This window comes from Morchella sextelata (assembly GCF_020137385.1).
Source record: "Morchella sextelata strain SCLS chromosome Unknown scls_16, whole genome shotgun sequence".
Taxonomy (NCBI): domain Eukaryota; kingdom Fungi; phylum Ascomycota; class Pezizomycetes; order Pezizales; family Morchellaceae; genus Morchella; species Morchella sextelata.
The window spans coordinates 332,254-352,060 of NW_025408631.1; the positions used below are offsets into that span (position 1 = coordinate 332,254).

The window sequence follows — 19,807 nt, forward strand, 5'->3', positions numbered from 1 at the left end:
ATTTGAATTCCATTTGAACTATGGACCAAACACATATAGTTGATAGTGGCCCTGTCACCCCCAAAGCTCGTCGTATGTCTGGAAGCCCTATGAGCAACAATACCTACTATCGTGGTGATCAAGGGCGGTTTCCCGCTGTCTCTCACACCACCTACGCAGATAGTGGCTATGGTGGTAGGGGTCAGAACGCTGCTGTTGAGGTAGGACATATATTTTTCCTTCCAAACATCATTTGAACTTTACTGATGGTGCGCGTCGAGGAGATCGATAATTCCTGCGTTGTTTATGTCAACGGTCTCACAAATCTGACTGATGATCGCATCTTATTCGATACCTTTCGTCAATTTGGTAAGGAATCCCACTAAATAGTTTACCAATTTTGTCTAATATATTCCAGGCTCTATCGTAAGCCTTGTAAGGCGTTCAGTAAACTACGATGCCAGGTCGAACGACTCTATGACCCAATACGCATTTATTGGGTTCAGTAATCCTCAGGATGCTCAAGATGCAGTTCAGAAGGGTGAAATCACCTTGGGAGATCGCAAATTGTACCTAGAATTCTTTCTACATACTCGTGTTTGTAATTCCTGTCATGCCATAAGATTAACGCTATTTTTTAGGACTATCAAACCCCGTGATAAACCCGGGGTAAGCTATCACAAGAGCATCTACCATGGTCATCACCACCATCATTCTTATAAGGGCTTCAAGGATAGGCCTATTCCCGAAAGCAGAGAGCAAATTCTTCAATTACTGAACAAAAATCGTACTGGACATCCCATCCAGCAAAACAACGCCATATACGGACAAAAGAACCAAAGTCCACCTCACGAGCAGCAACAAATGCAACAAATGCAAACGCACGACAATTCCGTGCTTGCCCAATTAAAAAACGATAACATGGACCCCACCACGTTGTATGGTGGATTCAGCGGCCCTTCTGGCCCCAGGTCCAGTGCTAATAATAATAACACGGGACATTCACCTGTTCTTATGAGCAAAGCTTTGTATGTTGCGAACTTACCGATTGATATGTCCCCGAAGGAGCTTTTTACACTTTTCTCGGAGGTCGGACTCGTTGAGGGCTGTTACATCTTCCCTTATGCCGATTCTGCAAACCGCAGGTTTGGCGATATTGTCATGTCTTCCTTCTACTGCGCACAAAAGGTATCCATATCACTTTCCCTGGGTATTTCACACGATTGCTCATTTGAATGTAGGCTTGTGAGGCATTCGATGGCACAGTCATCCGTGGCTGTGTTCTGGCCGTTAGCTACAAAACACATCCAGGACCAGATGTCAATCATAACAGTCCCCCCCCTATGCAGTTCAATCCAGCCTATCCGCCACCCCTACCGCAGCCCTTTCCACCATCTTTCCCGCAACAGTTTCAGCAACCTGTGAACTTTGGGCCACCCATGTACCATCCTGGACCGTTTGGACCCCAGGGTCAACAAATGGCATGGCTTCCGCAAAATTATGGACCTTCAAACCCTAACATGGTCGCCTCTGCAAGTATGATCCCATTCGCTCACCAATTCCCTCCACTTCAAAACATGGCTCAATATAGTCCCTTCAATGTCATGTCTCCGATTTCTCCGCAAGGATTTGAGATTCAACACATCGGTGGCATGTCACCACCAGGCTCCCCGCCTTTCCAGAGCTTCCAGGACCCCATTACAGGCTGGCAGGGACAGATCCCGCCGAGAGCCATTCTTGGGCGGCATTATCATAATCGTCGTTATAACGGACGGGGTGGTCGGATGAACAACAGGCTTCCTGCCAACTTCAGCAATACCGAGCACCACAGGTCTACATCCAATTCATCTTCAACTACGCTTGCATCTCACGGCTACGACAGGCCAAGATTTGATGGAACAGTCACAGTAAACGGATCTTTTATGGGCTCAACTATTACCAGCGAATCATATCGTAGTCCTCCTCCTGTTATAGGCGGATCATTTACCAGTTCGTGCGAAACTCCTTCACGGAATAGCTTCGATGGGAACACCTCAGAATCAGACAAAGACTCCACACCTTCTCCCGTTGTGATTCGCACTCTTCCCGACCCAAAATTGGGACCCGAAACACCCACAAAGTCTTCATCCCATCCTACCGTGTTTGTCGCTCTTTCTGCCCCAATTATCCCGGAGACAACGGATCCTGCGGATCCTGCAAATCTTTACATTAAGAACTTGGACCCCTCAATCATCTCTACTGGAGAAGACCTTAAAAAGTTGTTTGAACCTTTTGGAACCGTATCATCTTTCGTTCTCGCAACTTATCCGAACACGTCAATCTCACGTGGCTACGGATTTGTAGCATTCCTTAAGCCAGAAGATGCTATCGCAGCAAAGGCTAAGTTGGATAGAAGCATCGTTGGAAGCAGAAGAGTTTTTGTGACTTGGGCTGAGACAAAGGAGGTCCGTACGAAGAGATTGAAAGATCTCTTCAACGGGAATGGAGGGGCAAATGAAAAGGACAACACTGCTGATAAGATCGAAAAAGCTCGCTTGGAAGACGGAGGTCTAACACATCAATCCGAGAAACAAAACGAGAGCGAGATTATCGGGGAGTCTGTGGATACCAGCACCAAAATCCCGCCGAGCCAACCGAAGGAAGACGTGAGAGAGCATGGGGCTGTTGGGAAGAATACCGAAAAAACTTCCGAGGATGACGTTCCTCTCATGGTTGCAGAACAGGAGATCGCCGTCACAAACAGATGGCGTGGAACTCAGTTGACTGGGAGTAAGTTGCGTCATTTGGAAGATTTTATATACCAGCAGGTCTAACATATGATTACCTAGTTGCGGAAGTTGTCGAAGACGAGGAAGTCTCCCGTTCTGTAATTCAACGTGTCGACCCTGGGCCATCATCTGGCTCGTCTTACAAAGCGCCATGTATTGTCCGGAGTTCTACACTTGGCAGATTTGATAACCCGCCCGAGTCAACTCAGGAACCTGTGAGTCAGCCAAGTGCTACGGAACAGCCAAAGGTATTAATAGTTTCCCAGAAGAATGCCCCCGTAAAAGTCATACCTCCAGTTAAAAATGTCTCAATGCTTATTAATATATTACACAGTCCGAAAAATCGAACCAACAATTTTCAGGCGATTTGGCGAACGAGCTCTCCGCTGAACATGGAAACTCTGCTCAGGTCCAGAACCAAAGCCAGGCACAAAACTCCAAAAATGGAAACGGTAATAGTCGTGATATTTACCGAAATAACAATACTCATGGCGGTAATGCGGGGTCTAGACTACCAGTGCCTAGGCACGCAAATGGAAATCCTCCACCCCAAGGGTATACAAAAACCGGTACCCGTATCCCGCACTCGAATAACGGAAACTCACAGCAGCAGTTTTATCCAACTTTCCCCAATAATGAGCCTCTTGGTCAGCAAGGCTCGGGAAGGAAGAAGAATTGGAAGAACTCTGGAGGTCGTCGTGCTAGGGATAGCATTTCTGCTACTCATCAGCAGGGTGGGCCGAGCCAACAATCGAACGATGGAATGTCGAACAGAGCGGAGGTAGCTGTGTCTGCATCTTGACAGAGACAGTTCACGAACTATTTTAAACGAAAACGTAGAAAAAAAGACGGAGGCGATGTGGATGAGATAGAAATCCATATCTGGCTCACATCGAAGACAGGAAATTTGCCACATGAGAGGTTGCATGAGAATTTGAAGGCGTATTGGATCATATCGTTTGCTAAACTTCTTTTCCTGGGGTCTATCTTTTGGTGCGGATATTTGTTGGCTGCACTTGTGATAGATAGTTTTGTACAATATTCCACATCTTATATGTGGCAGCTACACGAAGCAGTGAATTCTATCAACGGATAGTGTGTTGGAGGAAACTTTTTGCTTTATTTACTTATTTTTACCTGGAATTGTCTGCTGGGAAACTCACTAGATAGTTAAAAGATGGCCGTGGGGTATGGACCTGGGCACAGCCCAGCCAAAACAAATAAAATATTTACGTTGCTTGAAATACTTATAAGTAGTCTCCTGGTACGACTGCGCTCCTACACTTCGTGACCCACATAAATTCCTCTCACCATACCTCTTCTGATGTATGGAAAAAATATCCCTTCCCACTAGCATCAAACCAGGAGCAGTAGTGAAGTTAATCAAAAGACAGTGGACTTTGGGGTAATGATCACCCCACACGTTTTTTTGGATATATTAATTACCCTGCCGACTAGGGTTACGAAACATGTCAATGATCATAAAGTATAGATTTACATATGTACCGAGTGACACATAAAATTTACAACTTATTCCTGCGTCAATCGATTACATTATATATTCGTCGAGACCGTATATAACAATGTCAAGTAGTATAAACTACTCATGATGTACTGTATTTGTTTATGTGAGAATCTGTTGGAACATGTCGAGAAGAATCTGCTTTGTGTGTCCGTTTCAAGAACTCACTGGTTTGGCCATAACACATGCACGGATGTAGCTATATATTATCGGGGGTGCAAAAACAACTCCTCATTACTCTTCCACCCTATACAACACTCGATATCCAAGGCCAATTCCGCCCACCAATCACACAACCCGAGTACGACCCGTGAAGTACATCACGATATATCACTCGCCCTAAATACCAATTAGTTGAATAGAGCAGTAAGACAATCATTACACATTCGCAACCAACGCAACCAACAAGAATGCCTGCTGTGATTATATAGCAGTAGTAGTTTAAGCTCTCGCGGTCACTATTGGAGCTCGTAAGTGCAGTTTTTGGTTGGCTGCAGGGATGCTCCCTGTAAGGGCAGTATTTCTATGGGCTTGTAATAGGTTGTGGGTGCGGCAGACGGGTAGGGGTTGGAGTTGGTGTCTGCTAATGTTTGGATGGTGGGAAAGGTATGCTGGGTTGAGCTCTTTACGGATGTTTTTCATTTTGTTTGGTGCCCTGGGTAGCTATAATTAGGGCGACGGTACCTGCTTTGGAAATTGGACCCTTTAGGTTTTATTTACATTGGCTAGCTATTCTTGGAAACCAACGTCTGGAGGATTGTGGGAAGAGATCTAGAGGAGCTGGCGTTGGGTTTCCTCCATTGGAAATTATTTATTACATAACATGTCACTCGACCATATTAAGAGCCCCTGTCTGTTGGATATAAGCAGACCCTCGAAAGATCATGATCGACCGTATCCGGAAGTCGGTTTGTCGAAACGTTGCCCTGTTTGATGATCCGTGGTCAGTTGCAGCCTATCAACTCTCGCTCCTAGGTCTCCACACTTCAAGCGACCATGGTATTGGTTGCTACACACATACATCCATCTACCTGCATACATAAATAGAGTACATGCTCAGGTACGTGCACGGTTGGATTCGCTTATCTCCATATTACGTCAATAGACCGTACCGGTAAGGATAAACATTCCTTCAAGGTCAGCAGTGCACATACGTGTCACAACACATGTATGTACCTACGGCTACATACAATACAATCTCGAGAGTACTCTAACAGAAACAGCTATTCTGGCATTGCATAGAGTACATACATACATCAAGAATGCAGAATACATAGAATTAATACTTCTGGCAAATCCCGTAGGTCATCGATAACTGCCTCCCGTTCTAAACCAGCATCATGATAACTAATTGAGTATGTCCAGGCCAGTACACATAAACGCACATCCAGTCCACAAACCAATTACCCAACTAGAGTACCTAGAGTAGGGTCTATCTCATCACCTCAGCAGCGCCACGTGAAGCCTCCATCCACGATTCATCTGCACCTCACCTGCCTCGATTACTTACCGTTCCACCATCCAGCCGTTAGCTTGCTACATACCAGGAGAGCTCCCGGTCCCCGCCTAACTACCGTCACCCCCCCAGCGAATAAGCCCATGGGCTTCAAGAAGTGGTGGTTTATTGGCTCAAAAGTCACCACTACCATCCACCCACACACCCCCACCTCCACAAACGAGGCACCTAACTCTAATCTCGCGAGCCCTGGCGATTGGCCAAACAAAACGTCTATTCCACTCTACATTCCCTTCCCGTCCCGGGTCCCGCGAAGCTTAACAGGGTTTCAGAGCCTAAATCCTCGAGGATCGAGTGAGCGGTGTTATGGTGACACTTGTGCCCTGTTGATAGCGTAGGTTCGACTATCCAATCATTGACCTCGCGTGTGGGGAAGTGTGTGGTTGTTGCATAGGGTAGGTATGGTTATGCAACCTGGGGGTGTTGGCATTATTTAAGTTTTGAGGTAATTTGGGTTATTGATGGACGGAAGTGATTTTTGCTTTTGCTTTTGTTTTTCGGATGTCCTGGATAGGGACTTGGACCCTGAACCCGAGTAAACTCGCTGAATCTGTCTGTCCACAAGCGCAGCGTAGCTTGAAACCTAACCTAACTACATGTACTCTATTTGGTAGTTGGTAGTTGGTAGAGTGCACGACCGGGATAGGCAGCCAAGACTGGAGATTGTTACTATTTTTCTTCTTCTTAGAGTACTAGCCTGTTTCTTGTTTGACAGCTAGCGAGACATTACCACAATTCGAGTATGCATAATATTCGTCTAGCAATTAGGTTTTCGGCAAACTGATAGCTGTACAATGTTTCTCCGTACCACAGATACCCCATTGAAGCAAGAGCTATTTTCCATCCAACACAACACGATAGGTAAATTTACATGTAACTACTCCCAATATAATAAAAAATCAAATTTATATCCGCATATATCATTAGACAAAAGAAAAGAAGCTACTAGTAAAGTAGAGTACAGGCAAAAAAAATGCCCAAAATCGATCATTGCACCAGATTTTCCCAGCCGTACCAAAAAAAGGAAAAAAAATCAAAAAAAGAACAAGAAAACCGCAAAGAAACCGGAACAGTCGTCTAACCCCAACCAAACTGTTCGCAGTGAAGAGTAACACTAGGACCAGTAAGGGTGATGCTATCAGCAACGGCATTTCTCGCGACACGCATAAGCTCCGTCGGTCCACAAGCTGTTTGTTGCACCGCGTCAGTATTCAGTTACCAAAAGATTAAGAATTAAACGTAGGATGGGGAGAGGGGGGAGTGTTACCTCCAACAGCAACAGTGTCACGTTGCTCAGCATTCTTCACAATCCCCTTGATCAGAGCCGTCAGGTCGGGCCTGCCGCTCATGGTCTCGATGTAGGACATTGGCCGTTGGTCAATCTGCGCCTCCAGATTGGCAGAGTACCGCTGGGACAGCCGTTTGGAGATGCGCTTGTCACGGACCAGCTCTTCCTGTGTCCCAAGCGTTCCGATTCCAAGCTCCTTCTGCAGCGCTTCAATGTGGTCCTTCCCGAATCCCAGCTCCTTCTCGAGGGCTTCAGCGATTGGGTCAGAGCTGGTTTCAATGGCATCCTCATCAGGAGTACTTGGCTCGGTCTCATCGCCGTCAAGATCAAGGTAGAGGGAGCGTCGAACATCGTTCTCCACCGCCGTCGCTTCTTCGACTGGCTGGCTTGTTACGATGGGATCCGTCTTGGAGCTGACGTAAATGCTAAGGTTGACTATCGGGCACTGTGTGAGCTCTTTGATCTCTTCTTCGTACCACGTCAAGTGACCTATGAAAAAACGCATGTTAGTACCACTGTTCGGATAGTTGGTGGAAGGGTAGTTGCAGGCGTGTACTTACGTTCATCACGTATCACCCATACAAACTCCATGTGTGTAACCGCGATACGATCGATATTCCGAATGATATCGATCGCGATAGGGAACGAGAATGCGCCACCACTTCCACCGGCGAAAAGAACTACTTTGTTCATTCTTTTGAAGTCGGGCACAGCGCCATAGGGCCCATCGATGTAGGCTTTGATCTGCTTGTATGGATTCTTCAATGCATGCTTGTGGAGATCCAGAGTGAATCCCTTCTGAGCACGAATGACAAACTCAATCCTGTCGGACGAGGATATCGTAAACGGATGCGACTGAAGCTTCCGAATGCTAGGAATTGAGATGAAAGCATGAGAGCCTGGTTGGCAATTGATAGGTTTTTCAAAGATCACTTTGGTTGCCAAACCCGAAAGAGGTACCAAAGTAGCTTTGTTGTTGAAGCTGTAGTAGATGAGACGTGCGGTGCGAATGAGCCTATCAAAGCACCAGAAAATGCCGACACCAATCATCGCTTGCCCAAACTTTTGTGGCTTGTGAAGTCCGAGGAAAACCACAGACACGACAAACATCACAACATGAATAAGGTAGAACGCCTCGTAGAACCGACGACGAATAAACTGAAGGGAACTCGCATAGATTATGTTGAAAGCCACAAAAGCGACCCAGCCATAAATCATCTCGTCCTCCCTCATCTTCTTCAGGTTATGGCTCATAGTGAGAGTGGCGGTGTAGATACTGAACAAAACATCATTAGCGAATGAAAGCATTGGTCTGGTGGGCATATCTTACTAGACGTGCAAACAAGAATAAAACCAGATGGTCCGGCCAACCCATCTATGAAGTACGTTCAAGCGCTCATGAGAATACCCAGTCATATATGCAAGGGGCGTATTCTTCATTGACAGGAGGAATGCAAGGGCAGCATTGCATACGGCCAACCTGTCAGAAACAATCGGTCAGTATATATATAATGTTTGCGGATGCGTAGGAAGCAAACTTACCAGCCACACCTCTTTGCAAAGAGGGAATAAGGACTTTTCCCCTCAAATCCCACATCGTAAAACGTGATTGCGGCATTAAGTCCACAATAAACCAAGATCAGAAGGAGATGTCCTCCGGAGGAAACTTTAGGAAGTTTCCGGAGGAATACCTGCCGGAAAGCCCTATAGGTGCTAAATTAGAATCCCTCATTTAAACAGAGATTGTGGTACCTACCTGAACGGAGCAGCAAGGCTTTTTGCCAGTGTACCTCGTCTAGTCTGAAGTTGAAATAGAGATCTCCCAAAGTTTGCTAAAACGAAGATAAGGATCAATCCGCCAAAGGCACAGGCATATAACCAAGAAGCCCGCCTGTTCATGGCCAAAGCCCGCGCAGAAGCCTTAGGATCATAACCGGCCATAATGAATCGAAAGGGGGAATTCTGGTCCGGCCGTGGTTATGGAAGTATGAATAATTGAGCGAGATAACGATCCTTATAAAGTACAGGTTATCCCCACTTCAGCTCGTCTACTCTCTACAGATAAAACTATAGGTTCGGGAGGAGCCACGGATTGCGCGGAGTTCTAGCCCGCTGCTAAGAGGATGTGACCTTCGAAAGAGGGCTGATATTGTCTTGAAAGGCGTCAATTTGGATACTGGAGCCAAAAACCCATGAAAGGTACCCCTGTCTCATCTGTATTTGTTAGCTTTGCAGGTCACTAGAGGATATTCGATTACTCACCTAAAAATACAACCTTTCCAGTCAAATTTGATAGAGATAGACATGGCAAGCGTTGAAACCACAAGGAATCAATGGCGGAGAGTAGCCATTGACTGCATTTCGGCTGCACGGGGCCCACCATTGTTCGCTCATCATCATGATGGTGTATGTAGCCTAGAATTGATAGGTTCGACTCTTCGCCGTATTAATTGACGGCTCACACCAAGTTTTTTCATCAGCCGGCGATAGAGTGCTATCTAAGACTCGTGATTGTTCCGCTTGTCGCGGAATGCTTCGTTTGATATCGCCCAAGAATATTCCCTGGCGGGACAGCGGAGCGACGGCGCAAAACCCGGGGGGTGGCTTCCTCTCCCAACGTCTCTTCCCATCAGATGTAGGATACATTCCGTGGAAATTCCACGACTTGGGTTTTTGCGGCTGGCTGCACGATTCGATCGAGCAAACCGGTTACTTCAGGTACAAAAACGTGCGGTGCGGAGAAGCTTGTCAAACCGCGTTTGCTTTGACGTATACACATACCATCGACTGTTCCTCATGGCAGTCCCCCCTCCACCCCTCCACCCCTCCCACCCCTCCTCCCCCGTGCTTCTGGGCCACTCAGAGAATGACAACAAAACGATTCTTGACAGCCGAGCCGAAACTCTGCAGACGCGAAGGCCCATAATATCAGTGCATGTGCGATATCCCGGAAGCGATTTCAATGCCGGTCCTGTGGGTGTTATCGCAATCCTGAGTACTTGTTGCAGCTCGATAGGGCTCATATTGCGTCAAAAAAATCGTGGGAAAAGCCCAACGCATGGAATATGTCCCAAGATGGTGTCGAAATGTCTTCTCCGTCGACTGCATTGAGGCAGATAAGTGCAGCTTCAGCTCTTGATAGAGCCCTAACAGGCCTTGTCGATGGTCGTCGCATACACTGGCTGGCGATCAGGAACCCAGGAACCACCCGTCCCTTACGTGTCATAGTTGTTCGTGTTCCTGGATCCCATCAAAGTGGAACTTGCTATGCTTACTTTGGTTGGTGGCGTCGAGTGATGGCACCGCAAAACACCAATCATTGAAACCTCATGTCCCAAATGTAAATTTGGAGTGTTGAAGAAATATCTGACCCTTGTTCAGCTTCTTCTTCTTTCGGAGTGCTGTCTCTTTTTGCATCGAGATCATCAAGAGGACGCGGATACCCTTACCGGGCCTTACGCGACCATCCACACATCCCTCCCAAGTCGATGGATATTCCAAAATTCTGAGCACGATTGAGTCGGTTTACTGCACGCCTGGAGAAATTTTTGGTCTAACCCGGCCACTTGTTCTCGGCTGCCTGTAGGTACCCCCATGGAAGGTTTACAGGTCTTATCTCTACCATCGAGTAACAAGTCATGAGACACTGTAGGTACAATTTTCCGTCGGTTATATAATCTATTGATAGACAGATCCAAATCGGGAGCCCAAGGCTAGGTTCCGTAATAAAGACCGAATTCGTAACCTACCGATGTTGGATGTGTCTCATTATCTAATCTTGTCCCCACCACGCCTGGAGAATTTGAGACAACCTGGGGAACCAACAATAAACAAATTAAGCTTTATTTTCTCCGCAATACACAAATGTTAGTGATGACACTTGCCAAAAATTTAAACTACGGGCCGGCTTGCTTGCCTACCTTGCGTGAAATACCGCCATAACTCGAAAAATTGGCTAGATCAAAATTACTTGTACGGGAAACTTATGGTGCAGATCGATGCCATTCAACCAATCACTCAAGTGGTAATCCCTGGACGGAGATAGCCAATTTTTCGAGTTTTGGCGGTATCGCAATACCTATTATACTCCAAGACTTGGAGTCGGTCGTACAGGTGTACTCGTTTTCCCGGCCCCTTCAAGGTTGTTTGATTCCCCGCAATTAATGGACTGTGAAAAGGCTTCATTATTAACGAAAGGTTTTCGGGACGAAACCGTAGGGATACCTCGAGTATTTCGGCCCTGAAATCCGACTTGGATGGACAGATTTTCGAATCCGACGTTTCTTGGATCAATTAATATCTTGATCAATTTGTAGAGATGACCATGAAGGATAGCATATTGATTGGTAACATGATCATTACGGCAACTAGTTTCCGCAAATAGTGACCTGTTATATGCCTAAGCTTGCAATTGGAAATAGGCAAATGCTTGAACAAATGTATTCTAGAAGGACAACACCTATCTAGACTTTCCAGGACCTTTTAAAAAAAATGAATTTCTGCAACAGGTCTAACCCCATGTGTGAACCTTGGAAGCATCACAAGGTAGAGGCGACTGCAGTTTCATCATCTTAATATCGCCGATTTTTCGCATGTCTATCCGCCGATCCTAATGTCGAATATCTTTCTGGCCAGCACCGGAGGATATTTTAAAATATTCCACGTGGTTCTTGTGATGGTGCTACCGTAGAGATGGATATCGGGTCATCTCTCCGCATCTGATATCGTCGGCTGATGCGAGTAAGGCAACCTTCCGGAATAGCGGAACGAGCAATTATAATAGCTGAATTAACGAACGATTAAAAATAAATTTCCGGCAGTGGCGTCTACCTCGATAATCTAAGTTCAAATGACGATAGTAGTAGTAGGAGTATCAGATTAAAACGAGAAGAATAGGTTTGTGCGATACACGGTTATTCCAGAATGACAAATAGAGAAAGGGGAAAGAAGTAAATTATAAAGTGATAAATTAAAAGCTGCAGGTGGAAATGTTAGGTTAATGGTATGCTATCAGGTAAGCTATAAAGCTGACAGGTGGGCATCCAGAGAGGGTGAAGATATTGAGAAAAGGAAGATTCAGGACCCGAGCTCGTCCTATATATCCTAAGTCTTGTATAAAGGGTCAAGTACGATCATTTAGTTGCTCTAGGTACTGTTCGCCATTGGTAAATATTCCTAGTAGATTGTTAATTCCGCTCGTTCGAGACCTTTGTATTCTTACTTTCCCATGGCCCTGGGATATGTGAATCAGTCTGTGTCTTCAGGCCCCAGCCTGGTGATACTCTCTACACACGGATTCGGGAGTTGTTCCGGCCGCCTAGTCTTAGAATAGCCTGAAATAAAGCTGGTAGAGCACTAAGCTTGGCAAGGAGCTAGGCACTAATGCTGAGTCGGTCCTCATATGGAAGTCTCTGCTTCATTACTAAATCGAACATGACCGGGTTTCTGCTTCAAAGATTAACAATTCGACCCTGGCAACTGTAGGTATAATGCTATATTAAAGGATAGTATATCATGGAATCAACATACCAAAGATCACAAATCTCAATGCTGTTGATTAAAAGGATAGGATTTCAGCTCTAAAGTGAAAGCGTGTGCTCGCTCTTACCAAAATACTTGGTCCATAATGAGGCTCAAGGAGCTAGATGATGTCACGTTTGTATATTCGCAGAATAACCTTATTTGAGTTTAGCTAACGTCTCTTGGAGACGACAACAGAATCGATTGACTAGCATGTATTATCTTAAAACGAATCAACCACCATTCTTCCAACATAGAGATACACTGCTTCAACTCAGACAGGAACTCTGGTACGTAAATATTAACCCTTTCGAGCAAGCCTTTTGCACCACTCTTTGAAGTCCCTACACTTCTTGGAAAACCAGTCCCTACGTCGTACACGATCAGGCATATCCAACACTTCCTGTGGAATTTCCCTGCCCTCGGCTATAAAATATCGCATTAGTTCCGCCTTCGTTCCGGAAAATTTTGGTGGATTCGCTTGATTCGGTGCATTCCCTTGATTCGGTGGGTTACTACTTGTAGAGCTCTGTCTAGCTGTTCGGGAACTGGGAAAGCTCGGCGCGGGAGTCGACGAGGTCCCGCTCGCAATGTTTGGTGGGGGTACTTGAGTGCCGCCGCTTCCAGGGCTTTGTAAGGATGCATGTAGTGTTGTGCCGCTCACAGCGCTTTGTCCCGTATGTGTGCTAGCCTCTCCCAGAGGATTGGGCCTCAGAGGAGTGGGCCTCAGAGGAGTGGGCCTTGTAGGAAATATTGGAGAAATAGAGCTTGTAGAGCTTCGACTCGGGTTCACGTCCGGATCTAGAGGAGTAAGAGAAAACCCTGGGTGATCATGACGAGAGCTCTGTCCCGGAGGACGTGTACTAGGCAGTAGAGGAAGGGTCCTGTTATGATTAACTACTGGAGGGCTGGATCTTCCAGAACGTTGCTCCACGTACGCAGATTCTGGAGGACCGTACCATCTGTCCGGGTCTATGATAACATTTCCTAGTTGAGTCTGCCTCGTAGGAAGAGGAGCCGTGTTTATGGTAACCTCATCTGGAGAAATGGGCCTCGGTGGTTGCCCTGGGGGATCGGCCATCTCGTTGGTTTGCTATCTAGTAGACGTGACGGATATTTGTTTTAGCTATTGACAATGTTCATGGATGTGCGGACCACAGATGGGTGTTACCTGCTGCTGTCGGTGATTGATTGATGGGGGTAATAATGTGTGTGTGGTACTCAAACAGGGCGATAAACGAGTGGCATGTTGATGATGGCGGAGGAGAGACGTTTAGAGGCCGTTTTAAAGACGGGTGAAGATGACAGGTAGAGAATAGACATGTTGCAGTTTCGTTGAAGCGATGTGGTTGAGGGCAGAGTTGACAAGATATGTTGCTGGTCTGGATACATGGCTGGTTCACTTTCTGTCATAACTGTAGCTCCAAAGTTCGGTCTGTATACATACATGTACGTACAATGTTTGATGAAACAGATAGGCACCGTGGCAATCTGCAATCTCGACTCAAGGAGCAGCATTCTGGCTAGATCTGAAGAAGTGTCATTATCCCATCTGCCCTTTGGTGTTGTGTGTACTTATGGCTACTGTGTAGCTAGCAGGCGTCGATTCTGCATCTGTTTCCCTCGGGGCCATAGCTGCTGCCATGGTGTCTGGTTCGAATCGAAGAAGCTACAAAGAAACATTAGCGTTAACGTTCATCTCCAGCAACATAAGACACACACGTGGTACAGAGACATCCGCGCAGACTTAGGTTCTCACCTTTTATATACGACAGTACATGTAGTAGTGCAGCGCAGTAGTGACGTTACCAAATCGCTTACATATCTACACTTCCAAGTATATGCATCAAGGACTTAGCACTCAGCCTGTTGTTCTGCTATGATATGTATATCTCGGGAACAGAGTAAAAAAAGAGGACCATCACCGCACGTGCCTCTGCCTGCACCCCACAGTTACCAATAGCGAGCGCTGCCCCATCCCCTACCAAACACACACACCCACAACCCAAACCCAAACCCACCCCACGAGTGACTCTCCATGACTCTCCATGACTCCTCAGCCCGGTCAGCCAGCCCAGTGGATCCCCTTCCCTTCCCGACCCGGCGCACCACAGCCACCGATGGTCCCGACCGTGCCTTACCCCTATGTAACCGCCAACGCCTCCCCCCCCCGACCGCCGACCTCCTTTCCCTCGATCCAGCCACCACCCAGATATTAGAGTTCCTCCGCGGCTACCAAGCGCGCTGACGTCAATTCCAACATCTGCAGAGCCTGCAGAGGGCAGACGGTGAGAATTTCTTTCTTTCTGGAAGTTCTAGGTGCTGCACGGGCCAGATACCTTAATTCCCAACGTACCCACATGCTCCTAGCTTTGCTTGCTTGCTTGCTTGCTTGCTTGCTTGCTTGCCCGCTTGCTTGCTTGCACACACGCGATCCCTACATGACGAGGGTGGACCGTTTCTACGCTAGAAGTTATGCCACGGAGAAAGGAAGAAGCTATGAATAACCACCACCACCACCACCACCACCACCACCACACTGACTACTCTATTCTCCACAACCACAACTCCCATGATCCCACTGCAATTAACAATTGCTTGCAAAGAGACTCGCAAAGAGCGAAGCGAGGGGGAAGAAGAAGGCGTTTATGACACGCCCCAAGATCGGACCAATGTCTGCACCGCCTCACATACCCAACAAACCACAGGTTACCCACCAGGCTCGCAGCTAGCCGTACCCAAAAACAAAAGAAGTTTAAATTGATTGTTGCGGCACCCGCCGATCACTCGTAACTACGACAACTGCTCACCGCAACAACCAAACCAAGCATGTGATGATTCTTACACTACTACACATAGTAACTCTCTCGAAGTGCAAACACAAAACACAAACCCTGAGTCCTGAGTCTCAACCACCTCTCTACCTCTCTCTCCCCCTCAAGTCAAAGTCAAGTCATAAAAAAAAGAGAAAAAAGCGAAATCACAATTGCAAAAGCCCATCAACGTGTTTCCACTATGGACCCCACCGCCCACGAGCCAATCGGCGCATTGCCACAGGCCGCGGTTAAAAGCGCCCATAACAGGACGGATTAACCGATTCGCACGTGTCGAGCGATCACATGTCACAGCAACTGACTGGGGACTTTTGGGGGGGGTTTTTTTCTGCACATGCAAAAACAGAACACAGACAGCCATTGATTGATTCTGAGGGGGTGGAAGGAAGGAAAGTGCATAATGACATATTCTGCGGAGGGGGTGTAATTTATGGGGTCGATACTCTACTTACGCAGGCAACAGGCAGAGGCAGGTGAGATGTGAATAGTTCCATTGCAGAGTATGTAGTTGTTACCAAAGTAGAGTTACTCTAGATGCCCACATACCTACTCTACCAGAAAGACAGTACATACGGTGCGGTGCGGTTAGATAGAGTACCTACATCCATCCATCCTGCCTGAACTGCAGCTGCTCGACCGACAGCATGTGTTCAATGCGTTGGGCTGGCTGCGCGCTGCGTGGTGGGGTAAGACGGGATCCTGGATGATGATGTTGAAGAAGCATCAATCGCCCTCCGATCTCATCAATTCGGAGTGTTGGGGCCTGTGGGGGAAAGGGAGCCTTTTTGATGAACCCTGAGGAGGAGAAGTAGTCTGAGCATGAATGAGCAGGAGGAGCAGGAGGAGTAATTTGCGTACCCCGGGAATCATCAGATATTCCCACACACTCGACTCACTCTCGCTCACTCACTCACTCCTCTCTCTCACTCGCTCGCTCGCTCGCTCACACACTCTTTCTATTCACACATCTTACTCTTCTTCTTCCCCTTCGGCTTGCTCTCTTACTCTTTTACACTTCTTCATCATCATCACTATCTTCATCTTCATCATCTTCTTCAGCTTCTGCTACTTCTTCTTTCTTACCCCATACCATACCCATCTGCCTGCAGCCCCCATAACTCCTTTCTTCTTCTCTTCTTCGTCTTCGTCTTCAGTTCTTACGCTTCATCTATCTATATTTCCTTCCTTCCATTTCTAGATACCTCCCCTATCCACCTACTACCAACTAACTACTGCTCCTCTCACCCTTTTTCCTGTGACGCCAACCCTTCATAACTAACTAGCGGGCGCCTCTCTAAAAGTTCCTCCGCTTCGCTTTTTCCGTATTAAATACTCTTGACTACAAAACAAAAAACATTTTCCCCACGAACCTTTTTTCTCCTGTTCTTTTTTCTTCTTCTCTACATACTTCTCCTTCTAAAAAAAAAGATAAAACAAAAATCACCCAATAAAAAAAACACGCGCCATCCTTGCTTGACACCCACTCGCCTCTCACTGCAGCAGGCCCCGTAAATACATCCTTACCACACCCACTCGCTCACCTTCCCACGCACGTACTTCACCCATCCCCTCACTCGCACAAGCAGCAACACAGCAGCACAGCAGAAGGCCTCAAATATGGCCACCCGCACCCGCTACAAGTCACCCTCCCCCGTGCCCTCCCACCCGCCCAAAATCCCCCACGGCCACGACACCACCGACGCGCTCTCCGCCTCCCACTTCCACACCCAGTACCCGCACTTCACCAGCAGCACCCCGCGCGCCGACACCCTCCCGCCCCCGCAGCAGCAGTACTACGACCCGCGCTTCAGCTCCGGGTCGCGCCACCCGCCCAAGAAGCACGCCGAGCTGCCCATCCTCAGCTACCACAACGCCGTGCCCGAGTCATTCCGCACGCAGGCGCCCGTCGGCGAGCCCGTTCCTGTTGTGCTCCCGCCCGTCAACGTCGCCCCGCGCTATGTGGCTGCTGCGCCGAAGGCGCCGGAGAAGTCGCGCAGCCTGAGTATACAGAGCTTGATATCGGCGCCGACGGTGGAGCCGTCGTATGGGAGGTCGGGAGGGGGCGCGGCGGAGGAGCAGCACACGCGAAAGAGGAAGGGGAGCGACGACGCAGGGGATAGCACTCGTGGCACCCGGCACGGGAGTCTTGTGCCCACGTCTGTGAGCATCGAGGACCCGGATGTGCGGGAGGTTGTTGAGGCCCTCGGGGGGCTAAAGGGGGGTGAGTAGTTCCCTATGCTATACCTATCATTCACATGCCCTTATCGGCATGCTGTCTGTCTGTCTCCCCCCCAAAAGACAACTCTAACCGCGCACCCTGCACCACACAGACTTCACGCCCACGCCGGCCTCCCCGCCCCTCGCGCAGGCGCCCGAAAACGAGCCCCTGATCGACCTGATCACGCACCGCGCACACCCACTGCTCTCGTCCGCCATCACAACCTCAATCAACACCTACGCCGCCAGCAAGTCCTACTCCGCCTCGTTTCGCTACGCCGCCGAGTCCGTCGAGAACCGCGTCGGCCTCCCCGTCTCCAACGTCGTCTCCGCCGTTGGCCGCCGCACGGGTCTCGACGGTGTCCTCCGACGCGGCCTCCAGCGCAGCACCACACCGACCCCCGCGCCCGCCTCCTCCCCCAGCCCCCGCAGCGACACAAACAAGAAGCGCAAGACGCGCAATGACCCGCAAGACCCCGCGCCCGCCGACTCAAACGGCGCCCTCGTGCAGCAGCACCAATCGCCCGAGTCCCAGACATGGCAGAAGCGCATCGTGCTCGGCGCATCGGGGCTCAGCGTGGCGCTCAACGAGGAGTCGCTCAAGAACCTGAAGTACTGTCTGCAGTGGCTGCGCTTCCTCAACGTGCACCTCAACAAGCTCGTTACAGCGCTGCGCAGCGTGGTTGAGGAGCTCGACAACCACCGGCCCAGCGCCGCCGCCAGCAGCGCCAATGGCGTCGCCCCCGCATCTACCGCAGGCCCGCCGCTCCTTCCGCCCATTTATGAGGGCCAGCGCGCAGCACTCACCGCAAAGGTCGAGGGCCTCAAGGCAGAGGTCGTCAACACCATGAAGAAGGTCGTCGAGGTGGTCAGCAACTACACGGGTAGCGCGCTCCCCGAGAACGCCCGTGACCTCATCAAACGTTTGCCTCCCCCCAACTCCCCCAACGTTTCATAAACTAACAAAAGAACTTACCAGGCCACATCTTCTCCCTCCCGCAACGCTTCGCCGCCGCCAGCGCCAGCGCCCCCGCCTCAAACTCTAACCAGCTCGTTCCCGGCGCTGCGCCCCCAGAAGAGGACCACAACTCGCCGCGCTCGACCGCGAACCGCGTCATGGTACTGGCCAAGGAGGGGTTGGATATGATGCAGCAGGTGAGCGAGGTGGTCGAGGGGACCATCACGCGCGCCGAGGAGTGGTGCGAGCGGCTGGGGAAGCGGAAGAAGGAGGATGTGGAAGAGCAGCAGCCGAGCGAGGAGCAGAAGCGGTCCGTCAGCTGGAAGGAGAGATTTGAGGGGTTGGAGGAGCGCCGGGCGGTGAGGGGGGAGAGTGAAGGCGATGGGGATGTTAGGATGCAGGAGAGTGGGAGGTAGAGCTACAAAGAGAGAGGGGAGAGGGGAGAGGGGAGAGGGGAGAGGGGAAAGGGGAAAGGGGAAAGGGGAAAGGAGTTTTTTGTGTTTTTGTTTATTTTTGTCATTCTTACACCCTTTAGCTATACTTATTGAAAAATCGGAAAAGGTGGGGAGGAAAAGAGAGTGAGAGTGAGAGGGGCCCTTGGGGGGTTTTTGGTCAGGTTTGCTTTTTTCCCGTTCGTTTTCTTTCTATCATCCTTCTTTTTTTTTCCACTGGAGCTGGGCTTGGTTGTTGGTTTTGTCTGTATCTGGTTGTTTTTTTTCTGTTAGGGCGCGCCTTTTTTTTTTACTTTTTGGTTCGTATGTAGTGATGGTAGTGTATGGTGTTTGGTGCATTGGGGGGGCGCGCGGATGAGATGACGGGCAGTGCCTTGAAAAGTACTTGCCATCGAGAAGCTGTCGAGAAGCTGTCTAGTAGCTGTCGAGAAGCTGTCGAGAAGCTGTCGAGAAGCTGTCGAGAAGCTGTCGGGATCAAACCGAGGGGTGTACGGAGGTTAATAGCAGACACCCGATACGGTTGGGTTTGGGTTGGGCTGGGATCGGGTTGGGTTTTGGACTGACTGGTTGGTTAATTACTCGGAGTTCAGCTCCAGCGAGCGAATATTAATCGATTCAGAAACACCCCGGCGTTTAACTGTGGGCGAGTGAGATTTCGTGATGAGTCTGGTTGTCAGTGATTAAGTGATCCCTAGCACACATGGGAAGATGAAGCAGCTTTGACTTCATAAATCCTTGCTGCAAAAACCTCTA

The 19,807-nt window shown here is 48.8% G+C and overlaps 4 protein-coding genes across 4 annotated transcripts; 2 read left to right on the forward strand and 2 right to left on the reverse strand.

Moving 5' to 3' along the window:
• Positions 1-20: 20 nt before the first annotated feature.
• H6S33_003801 (uncharacterized protein) lies at positions 21-3,383 on the forward strand (the record flags this gene model as incomplete). Its single annotated transcript, XM_044835558.1, has 10 exons — positions 21-200; positions 261-348; positions 398-548; positions 621-1,167; positions 1,221-2,748; positions 2,808-2,962; positions 3,014-3,025; positions 3,082-3,199; positions 3,258-3,302; positions 3,361-3,383. 10 exons carry the CDS (start codon positions 21-23, stop codon positions 3,381-3,383), a joined length of 2,847 nt encoding a protein of 948 aa, XP_044691335.1.
• A 3,479-nt stretch (positions 3,384-6,862) lies between these two features.
• Positions 6,863-9,014, reverse strand: H6S33_003802 (uncharacterized protein; the record flags this gene model as incomplete). Its single annotated transcript, XM_044835559.1, has 6 exons — positions 6,863-6,972; positions 7,053-7,562; positions 7,634-8,349; positions 8,482-8,553; positions 8,616-8,777; positions 8,830-9,014. The coding sequence occupies 6 exons, from the start codon at positions 9,012-9,014 to the stop codon at positions 6,863-6,865; spliced, it is 1,755 nt and encodes a 584-aa protein (XP_044691336.1).
• Positions 9,015-12,195: 3,181 nt separating this feature from the next.
• H6S33_003803 (uncharacterized protein) lies at positions 12,196-13,674 on the reverse strand (the record flags this gene model as incomplete). Its single annotated transcript, XM_044835560.1, has 5 exons — positions 12,196-12,248; positions 12,295-12,306; positions 12,367-12,445; positions 12,973-13,477; positions 13,532-13,674. The coding sequence occupies 5 exons, from the start codon at positions 13,672-13,674 to the stop codon at positions 12,196-12,198; spliced, it is 792 nt and encodes a 263-aa protein (XP_044691337.1).
• Positions 13,675-17,044: 3,370 nt separating this feature from the next.
• H6S33_003804 (uncharacterized protein) lies at positions 17,045-19,018 on the forward strand (the record flags this gene model as incomplete). The annotated part of the gene is made up of 3 exons (XM_044835561.1): positions 17,045-17,648; positions 17,758-18,567; positions 18,624-19,018. 3 exons carry the CDS (start codon positions 17,045-17,047, stop codon positions 19,016-19,018), a joined length of 1,809 nt encoding a protein of 602 aa, XP_044691338.1.
• Between the last annotated feature and the right edge of the window lie 789 nt (positions 19,019-19,807).